General features: G+C 33.2%; 1 protein-coding gene across 1 annotated transcript; it reads left to right on the forward strand.

Annotated features, from left to right (window-relative positions):
• Positions 1,015-8,822, forward strand: LOC18602065 (ubiquitin receptor RAD23d). The gene is made up of 14 exons (XM_018120250.1): positions 1,015-1,189; positions 2,230-2,391; positions 3,622-3,681; positions 4,059-4,118; positions 4,601-4,660; positions 6,060-6,130; positions 6,262-6,312; positions 6,535-6,712; positions 7,098-7,238; positions 7,304-7,369; positions 7,459-7,506; positions 7,625-7,731; positions 7,817-7,895; positions 8,385-8,822. The coding sequence occupies exons 1-14, from the start codon at positions 1,124-1,126 to the stop codon at positions 8,499-8,501; spliced, it is 1,266 nt and encodes a 421-aa protein (XP_017975739.1). The 5' UTR covers positions 1,015-1,123; the 3' UTR covers positions 8,502-8,822.

Here is a 10,537-nt window from a genome sequence, read left to right on the forward strand (position 1 = left end):
AGGTATTTTTATATATAAAAATTCGATCTTCTATTTGAATTTGGTAAAATTGGAAAATTTTAGAGATTTCCCTCTGTCAAAAGGATAAATTATATATATACACACTATTGGTATTTTTTTAGTGATATTTTCTAATGGTACTTTATTATCAATTTAATGGTATTTTTTACTTAAATTGAATAGAAATGCAAGGCTTGAAAATAAAAAAAGGGATCAAGATCCATATTTTTGCAAATTTAAGTTCATTTAATCAAAAGAATTAAATGGAGACAAACAAAGTAAGATGATGGAGCCCTCCATTCCAAATTAAATACCCACTTTAAATTTTATGGGCCACATTTAACCAAATTTGACCATCGTGAAATTAAAATTTTAAAAAGTAAAATTTATAAATTTTGAATTTAGCATTTTTCAAAACTTTTTTTGGTAATTACAAATAAAATTATGATAAATAACCATCAAATTTATTTTTATTTGATAAAAAATGAAAAATGAATATTCAATTTGAAACAAAAAGAATCAAGGAACAATATTTAGTACTTCAAAAAATTAGATGTGATGGGGGAAGTATATTTTTTTAAATCAAATTAATAAAATTTGATTAATCCATTAATCTAGTTATTAGCATGATAAAAAAGTTAATAATATAAAATTATTAAAAAAATGAGCTCAAATGACCATTCTATTCAACGTTTTGTACTATTAAAATAATTTAAAGAAAATAATTGTTTCCAGTTGGGTGTAGCAAATACAAAAGTGCCGCGTGCGTCCAAAAAATAAAAATAAAAAAATACACCTGTAGTGGTGACAGGACACAAAAATCTAGCTTAAATGCCTACTTACGTAGCCAAAAGCTATCCTCCCCAACAATCTCCTCACTCCCAATCACATCACGACACGTAAAGAAAACCCAAAACAATTCCACGTTTCGTTCTTTTATTAGTCCTTAACTTTCCTTTCAACCGTTGCAGTAACTATATCAAAACCACTTCTAAGTCCAACCGATCCTGTGACTTTTTTCTGTCTTTGTCTCTTTATTTCCAGTTCGGATACTATAGTCGGCGACGAAAGGAAAGATCGGACGACTCGTCGGAAATCCAGTACCGTTGAAAAAGACTCGAAGATGAAGATTTTTGTGAAGACCTTGAAAGGGACTCACTTCGAGATCGAAGTAAAACCCGAAGACACGGTAAACAAAGCCCCATAATTCAACTTAAATAATAATCTCGGTTGTTACTAAGAATTATGATTTTTTATTCAATTTTAGTTGAAAGTAAATTAGGTTTGGCTTGATTACGGTTAAAATTTGCGATTAGGCTGAGAATTGTTTATGTAATTAGGGTTTTTGGAGGTCTAAGACTTTACAGCGTCTAAAGTATTTTTTCATGATGTACTTGTTTCGTTCTTAGATTTTGTAATGTTTACTAGTATTTTGATGAACCTTTATTGTCTCCACGGCTCGGTAAGGGTACCTGAATTGGGCTTGCTGTTCAAAATGCCTTACTTATTTTATCTTGTAATGTAGGTAATTTGCAACATCTATGCATGATCCGGATGCCACATAACTAAGTATGTTAACTTAGGTGTCATTTGATTGTTGCTTAACTGCTGGAACCAAAAAACAAAAGCATACGGGGATACAAAACCAAATAATCTGTTAAACAATCAAACATAATTAAAATTTGGAAACAGCTATACTAGAATCTGTTTTGCATTTTGGTCATTTATTCATTTTTGAGCAATTATGATTTTACTTCCTGCCATCTGGTTTTGCATTTGTAGCAACTCTTTAGGAAAGAAAAATCAAATAGAAAAAAGCAAGTAGGAAAGAAATAATTAAATGAAGCCTTAATTACTGAATGTTGATTCCTTTTTTTATAGTTAAATAAACACATTCAAAGCATATAAATCTGCTCCTGGAGCTTTTAAGCTCTGCTCCATGTTTATGAAATACTAATCCTATTCTCAATAGTCTACCTCTGATAAGGGGATATGTTATGCACTTAGTGTAATTTTTCAAGCAAAACAACTGTTTGTAATTAACTGGTAATAAGTTGTAGATCATGGTTGTTGCACTTTGAAAATTTCATGAGATATCTTGTTAATATGTGCATTCAGGTTAGCAATTTTTGTAACTGTTAGGTGTGTATCATCTATGACATTAAAAAGGTTATCATGGATGCATGACTTAAAAATTCCAACCTTCCATTAATAAATTTCCTTTTACAGGTTGCTGATGTCAAGAAAAATATAGATACAGCACAGGGTCCTGATATTTACCCTGCTGCACAGCAAATGCTTATTCATCAGGGGAAAGTTCTTAAGGATAACACTACTCTTGATGACAACAAAGTAGCTGAAAACAGTTTCATTGTCATAATGTTAACCAAGGTGAGTCAGTTGTTATTATGAGTTATACTGTTCAGTAATTGGCTGTAGTATAAAGAAAAAATCTACATTTCTTCTCTTGAAGCTATTTATAACAATATTTGTTTTTCCCTTTGACAACATGGAATGAACTTTAAATGAGGTAAATAAAAAGTTTGGCTTTCCATCCGTGCATAATGATCTATACTATTATATAATTGGTGTGCCTTAGTTGGTATTACATCAATTTAGTCTCTTTTGAGCAATTCAATTGACTCCCAAAGTTATGCATTGAGATCACACGCGTAACTTCAAATGTTTAACCCAATATGGATGAAGGGCATAATTATTGTTGTATTGAACTTTCTAATTTAGGACAAGATTATGCTTATTGAAGGACAAAATTATCTTGAGATTTATTTTCTTAATATTTTGCATTTTTATTGGTTTTATTTATAATTCTTAGTGTTTAGGGAATTATTAGGGCATTTAAGGTTATATTTGGTATTTTGTTATATTAGTGTTTATTGTGTAGCCTATTATACCTATATTTGGATTGTGAATTATTAAGATTTTTAGTATTCAGTATGATGTTTCTCCTCTTGATTCTATCTCTTATTTCTCCACTCTCCGCTATCTCTTGCTAAGTTTCTTTTGTTCTCCCCCTTTCTTTTGTTTTCTCTATGATTTGTATTTTTCCGCCCATGTTTTGTGTTACTCTCCTATATCATTTTCCTGGCATTATACTTTATGTCTTCATATAAATAACTTTTCTTCAACATTAAGTCATAAGCTGTTCCTTGGTAGTGTAAACAAGATGTTTTTCTCTCTCTTCGTTTTCTTTTCCTTTATTTCAGTATAAGTTTGAATTACGAAATCCTAATATAAAAATTGATAGTTTTACGAGTTTATAATATTTTGTTATACATATCTTATCTAAGAATCAAATAAGGTTACTGTATGTGACTTGGTTATGGGTTCAAGTTGAGGAACAATATCTTTGCAAAGCAGTGTCCAACCCTCTTCACCCTCGGAGTATAGGAGTATCACACTAGGCCACCCTTTACATGTATATGGTATGTGAGTTGGCTGGTGTCCGTAAATAACGATAATGTATAAACCAGTGGTAATAATGTTGCTAGATAATAGGCTCTCAAATGCTTTTGTAGTTTCTACATTTATTTACGTAGGTACCACATAAGCTGTTAAGAATATTAGAGTTCTTTCTAATGCATGCATGGTTAATTATTGTAGAATAAGGTTTCATCAAGTGGGGCCTCAACTGCATCTACCACATCTGCACCTACAAGTCAGGTAAATTAATTTGTCTGTTTCTGTTTAATTTCTTTTTTCAGTGTTAGCATCAGCACCGTGCTAAGCATCCTGCCCACTTGCCTCCAAATTTTATTGGATATGCATGTTCCATAAAATCCTAACACAAAATAATTTTCTCTTGTATGGATTTATAATGTTTTGACACATGTATATTTTGTGTGTGACGTGATGGAGGTTGTTCATTGGTGATGAGTTCAAGTTGCACAAAGAGTACCTTTGTATGGCAGTGGTAATAATGTTGCAAGATAATATGCTCTCAAATGTTTTGTAGTTTGTACATTTATTTATCTAGTTACCAGATAAGGTGTTAAACATATTAGAGTTCCCACTGATGCATGCATGGTTAATTATTGTAGAAAAAGGTTTCATCAAGTGGGGCCTCAACTGCGTCTGCCACACCTACACCTGCAAGTCAGGTAAATTATTATGTCTATATCTGTGCTACCTTTTAATTGTGTTAGCATTAGCACCGTGCCAAGCATCCTCGCCACCTGCCTCCAAATTTTATTGGATATGCATGTTTCATAAAATCCTAACACAAAATAATTTATCTCGTATGATGTTATAATTTTTTGACGCGTATATTTTTGTGTGTGATGAGATGGAGGTTGTTCATCGTTACTTGCAGTCAATGAGTTCAAGTCGCACAAACAATCTCTTTGTATAGCAGTGGCTGAGGCATGTTGTGGACTAGGCTGCCCTTACGCATATGTTGTCTGTGGGTTGACTAGTGTTAATATAGTGATACATGATAAACTGATGGTAATTAGCACATAGTAGCAAGATAAGCAGTTCTCAAATGCATGTGCAATTGGTGCATTTAATTATCAAATTACTATGCAGGGTGTTAATCATATTAGAAACGTTTACTAATGCATGCATGGTGGAACTGTTGTAGAATAAGGTTTCATCAAGTGAGGCCTCAACTACATCAGCCACACCGGCGCCTACAAGTCAGGTAAATGGAATATTGTAAATGGAATATTTCTATCTATGTTGTCTGGTAAGTTGCTTTTACAAGTGTCAAAATCGGCACCATGCTCAACATTTTCTACCACCCCTCCACCCTCTGTGCCTAATTTTATTGGATTTGCATTTTCGTTTTTTCTTAGGTTGTGTTTGGATAAAGAGTTTAAAGTTAGTTGGGAAATGTTAGAGATGAAGATTACATTTTTAGTTAATCTGAATATCCTAACTTATAAAATTTCATGGTTTTGGTAGTTGAATTTTGTGAAAGAAAAGAAATTGAGATCACATATTTTGGATTAAGAAATTATAAAATTAAAAAGGGATGACAGATTATGAGAAGAAAGATAGGGAAATAGAAAAAATTTGAATGTCTATTGTTGGTATAATTAGTTTCTATGGTTATCTTAGTCTGTGTCTGGAAAGAGTTTTAAAAGTTTTTATTAAACAAAAAAAGAGTTTTAAAAGTTACTTCTACGTAGACTGACTTTTGAGGTAGACATTCTAAAGAGCGTGTTTGGCTTGTTTTTTTTTAGCTTAAAAGCTATTATGAAGCTCTTATAAAAAATAATAGCTTTTAAAATTAAGCTAAATCTGTTTGATAAACTTACTTTAATAAGTTCTTTTTTATAAATAAGTTGTTTGACAAAATAGTTTATATAAGTTCTAATTTGATTAAAATTACTATAAAAGGTATTTAATAAATAATTTTCAATTAATCACAAATTCCTTTGTTCATACTGAAAAAAAGTTAATTTTATTTTTTTATTTATAAAAAGTATAAAAAGTATTTTTTATATAACATAAAATTTATAATTAATAATAAATCATATAAAAATGAAAACAGATAATGTTGGAATTATTTTTAATAGATGAGGACAGTTTTGAAACGAAAAGAAAAATTTTCCTAAAAAAGAGGCGTGTTTTTACAAAAAAAGTTTTCGAAAGCTCATCTCTGGAGCCTTTTCGAAAGCTCTTTTTTTCAAAATTTTATTCTTTAAATAGAAAGCTGCTTATTTTTTTAAGTGCTTCTCTAAATTTTTGTTTGGCCTGGCTTTTGCTTTTAAGAGGTGGATAAACTGAAAAAAAGCAAGGCCAAACGAGCACTTTGTATTCTGGCTTTTCTTTTTATGTTTTAGAAAAATTACTTTCCACCCACTCTAGCATAGAATTTTAAAAAAATATAAACTAAAAATTCTTGTCTCAACTTAAATTCTTGCTAGATTTATTACATCCAAACACTGTCTTCTGGGAAAAAATTTTATCTGTTTTGGTTGCTTTTGCCTGGCATACTTTATTTTCAAATTCCATTTAATTTTCTTTTTGCTTGCCATAGTGATTTTCCAACTCGTCATTTGTATTCCATCCTATAGAGCTGCTTGCATATGTAGGTCGAATCTGCAGCCCCTGCACAAACACAACCATCAACAACACCTGAGGCCCCTGCTCCAATAGTGGCAGTGTGAGTTTGAACTTATCTCCTTTTCTTTTTAATTTTTTTTAAATTATTATCTTTGTATTTTGTCTTTTATTTTATGTGATGCACATTTTGACTGTTATTTCATTTTGGTTTATTTTATTTAAATTGTACAGTCCAGAATCTGTTCCTGAACCTGCTGTCACTCAAGCTGCTCCTTCTTCTGAGTAAAGTTTTCTCTTTGCTATTTCTTTATTCTCATTCCCATTCCTGAGTATAAATATAGTTTATTGACTATCAAAAGGTGTCTTATTGAGACTGTTCCTTCTTGTCTAGTGACTAATCATGTAAATATGGTGTCATTTAAGTTTTTCTATATGATCATTTTGAGCTTGGTCAAGCTGATGTTTCTAGCTTGCTCATACCTTTTTTTGCTTATCTTGATGCAGTTCTCAAATGGATGTTTATAGCCAAGCGGCATCAAATCTTGTTGCTGGAAATAATATAGAGGCTATAATACAACAAATCCTTGACATGGGTGGAGGAAGTTGGGATAGGGATACCGTTGTACGTGCTTTACGAGCTGCATATAACAATCCTGAAAGAGCTGTTGAATATCTATATTCTGTAAGTATTTATGCTGGCTACCTAATATATTGATTGTTCATGCAGATCTCTTTCTAGCTTTGTGCTATTATGTGTATCTAGTCATTGCTATGTTGGGACTTGGGACCTAAATGCCCAACTCTGCTGTTAGGCCTTGTCAATGCCATGCTGTGTATGTTCCTTCATTAGCCTTTTCCATTTCAGTGTTTAACCACATTGGAAGTAGCGGTGAAGCTAAATGCATGATTTTCTCATATGAAATATTTCTGATGAAGAAAATCAAGAATATGACATGTTTGTGGTTTATTTCTTTTTAATTTTTCTATCCCTGGATGGATTTATGTTGTTTGTAAAGTGTTTTTCAGTTATATTCTGCCAGTGTAACACATAAAACAATGCATGTCAGGGTATTCCTGCACAAGCTGCTGTTCCAGCCGTTGCTCGAGGTCCTGCTGCTGGGCAAGCAGCAAACCCTCCAGCCCAGGCTCAACAACCTGCAGCACCTAGTTCTGGTCCTAATGCTAACCCCCTAGATCTCTTTCCACAGGTAATTACTTAACTTTTGAACTTTCACATGGAATTTGGCACTGAATTTTGCTGTTCTGGAACCAGGGCCTTCCAAACACAGGTTCAAATGCTGGTGCAGGTACCTTGGATTTCTTGCGCAACAGCCAACAGGTATTTGCAGATGTTCTCCTTGCTTGCCAGTTTATTGTTTATTTAAAACTTTTGTTAAAGCTTCTAAGCTTTTCCTGGCATTCTTTTAGTTCCAAGCCTTGCGAGCTATGGTCCAAGCAAACCCACAAATCTTGCAGGTAAATATATTAAGTCAATTACAATCTTCTTTTCACTGGTTTTTTTTTTTATTATATTTAGTCACTTATCTTATTTCTGAATGCTCATGATATTTATTTGTTTACTTTTATACTTCAGCCTATGCTTCAGGAGCTAGGAAAGCAAAATCCACACTTGATGCGTCTCATTCAAGAGCATCAGGCTGACTTCTTACGCTTGATAAATGAACCTGTTGAAGGAGAGGGGTGCGGTGAATCTGCTTTTTTGTTGCTTTACTCTGTTTTGATGGATAAGTAAAGAACATGATGATCATATGCATGTTGATCTCAGGAACCTACTTGGTCAGTTGGCTGCAGCTATGCCACAGGCTGTGACTGTCACCCCTGAGGAACGGGAGGCAATTGAAAGAGTAAGCATTTCTTGTCTAATTTGATATTTCTAATTCTCTTTTATTATAAAATCTGGTTCACCATTTTATAGGTTAAATAGTTCTACGGGTATAGTAATTTGGGGCCCAAAAAGAAAATATAACTTTCTGGTGCAAAGGAATCACCATGCTGCTGGCATTTTTGATTGTGCCATTCAATCTGGGATGAAGCAGCAGTATCACCAAAGTTGAAATAAGCACTAGTGTGGACTTTTTTCCTCTCCATCTTTGTTTATTAAGTGTCATCAAATGGCCTTGCGTTATTTTTTTCACTAGCGTTTTTGGAGCCATCATTGGTCCTTCTATGTTAATTATTGAATGATAGCATTCTCTCCCTTTTTTCAACCATTTCTAATCCTCGGTCTCTCTTTTTTTCTAGGCAGCAGAGGTTCTACTATGTGTCATTGATAACTCAGTTGTTGAACCTTGAATGCTTCTTAATTTCTGCATTTAACTTTGCTATTTTTGCAGCTCGAAGCAATGGGTTTTGATCGAAACATAGTGTTGGAGGTATTCTTTGCATGCAACAAGAATGAGGAGCTTGCAGCCAACTATCTTTTGGATCACATGCATGAGTTTGAGGAGTAACTGACATGGGCCTTTTCTCATTCCTCTTGCTTCCTCATTTTCTTTCTCCTGTCTGGCCTTTTCCATGTTGGGTGAAGTTGTTTTTATTATTAACAATACCTGTCATGTGGAGTCTTTGGATCAGACAGTTAAGTTATTCATGTCCCCATTTATAGTGTTTTTTGTGTTCTTTGTTATAAATATTCATTGCTATATTATTCGTAATTCTGTCAAAACATGTGCTTTATTATGTCACATATTTCTGTACCTTCCTCATATAAGTTTTCTGTACAATTGTGGTGATATATATCATGGAATGTAGCATGGGGGGCGTTTCAGTTTGTCTGGTGTAAAAACTTGAGGTAGTTTAACTGAATTCCGAGTTCTTCCTAAAGTTTTTCTATATCACTTGTTTGCTATTTGCTAGGATTTGATGGGGTCATGTACATGTTCCTGGATTTGATCTTTTAGATTTGATTGGCCTACTTCAAAATTGGTTCTACATCCCTATATTAGCATGTGGGTGCACTAGCTATATTTTATGATTAGCCCTGTGGGGAGAGGAAAAAGGTAACTGGGCTGAGAGGTATTTGCCTAGGGAAGAGAATGAAACCTAATGTGAAAAGATTGTCAGAATGATAACATTTTAGGAAGGTGTTTTGAGGAAAGGTTTTCGCTTTAATCTACAATTAGCACTTTGTCACATGTTAGTTTAAATAAGGAAATTAATTTGAATGAAATACATGTGGTTGTGGAGCTTGGTAAATGTTTCTGTCTCCTAACTTGGTTGTGTAGTAAGGTTCAAATTCGTGACAACTTTTTGTTCCCCCAAAGAATGGATGTTTTTCTTTATATATATATATATATATATATATATAGTTAAAAGGAAGAAGGAAAATTGGACATGCTTAGTTTGCAAGTCCTTTACTGTGAAATATTAATTTTTTTTATATATAATTTTGTCAGACATGCTGAAATAATCATAAATGCTAAAGCATATAAAAAACTCAGAAAAGGAAAATGATATAAGGATGTCTGTTGGGATATTGTTAAGGAAATATGATATTTTGGTCCAATCTGCCTTATGCCTTGTGTCTATAGTTGTTTGGCTTGGTTTTTCTCTCCAGGCTTGCATTAAACACTCCCAGAGTAGAAGCTGGAAAAACAAAAATGGAAGGAAAATAGTCCCTCGGATGTTTCTTATGGTTCAGCAAATGCACGATATTTAATTTTGTTTCAACTTAAAGTGACTGTTTCCCACTTTTTATTTGATCTGTGAGGATGAAGGAGTGATATGAGTTGAATAGTGCTGCCACGTTTTAGCTTTGTCCTTGTCTTTTGACCAAGCTGAAGCTGATTACGTTACACGGAAAGTTATGATTGTGGGACTGGGACATTTATTAGTCTTTTCGAAAGACATTGTAAAGTTTAACTGGGAATGCAACTTGGATTGATGTCTGCGTTTGAATAGAGTGATCTCATTTCCTTTCTTCTTCTAAAGGCGTTGAAAAACACGTCTTCCTGCTTGTTTAGAGCACGGCTTTGCTTGTTCAAACAGACAATCTGTATGACCAAACGGCTGCAAAAACCTGCTGTCACTGTTTCTGTTTCTTCTGTATGACCAAACAATGTTGTATGATTGGTAAATTGAACAGGTTAAATATTGCACGCCATCCCCCTAATCAATGCTCTGGGATCAAATTTCAAAGGCTTAATTACAACATTGATGGTGTTAGGAAAGGCTTTTATCCCAAGCTGTGTTGTGAAGTAGACAAGGAGTTGAGTACTAACCGACATTAGTTTCTGAATCAGCATAATTTAATCTAGAATTGGAAGAAACTGTCCCATGTTTCAATGACTAGCAGCTTCTTCATAACTAAAGTTGCTTGTTTCTCCAGTAAAATAACTCCATTTTAGAGAGAGTTTTAACAAAGCATAAGTAGCATCGAAGAACATAAATTTTATATTTAAGTTTCCGAGGAAACTAGCTCCTTTAGAATTTCATTTTGCAAACTTTTTGAGTCAATTTATAAAGTTCTGTTTATGCATTACTCTAC

The sequence above is a fragment of the Theobroma cacao genome, chromosome 4 (assembly GCF_000208745.1).
Source record: "Theobroma cacao cultivar B97-61/B2 chromosome 4, Criollo_cocoa_genome_V2, whole genome shotgun sequence".
NCBI lineage: Eukaryota > Viridiplantae > Streptophyta > Magnoliopsida > Malvales > Malvaceae > Theobroma > Theobroma cacao.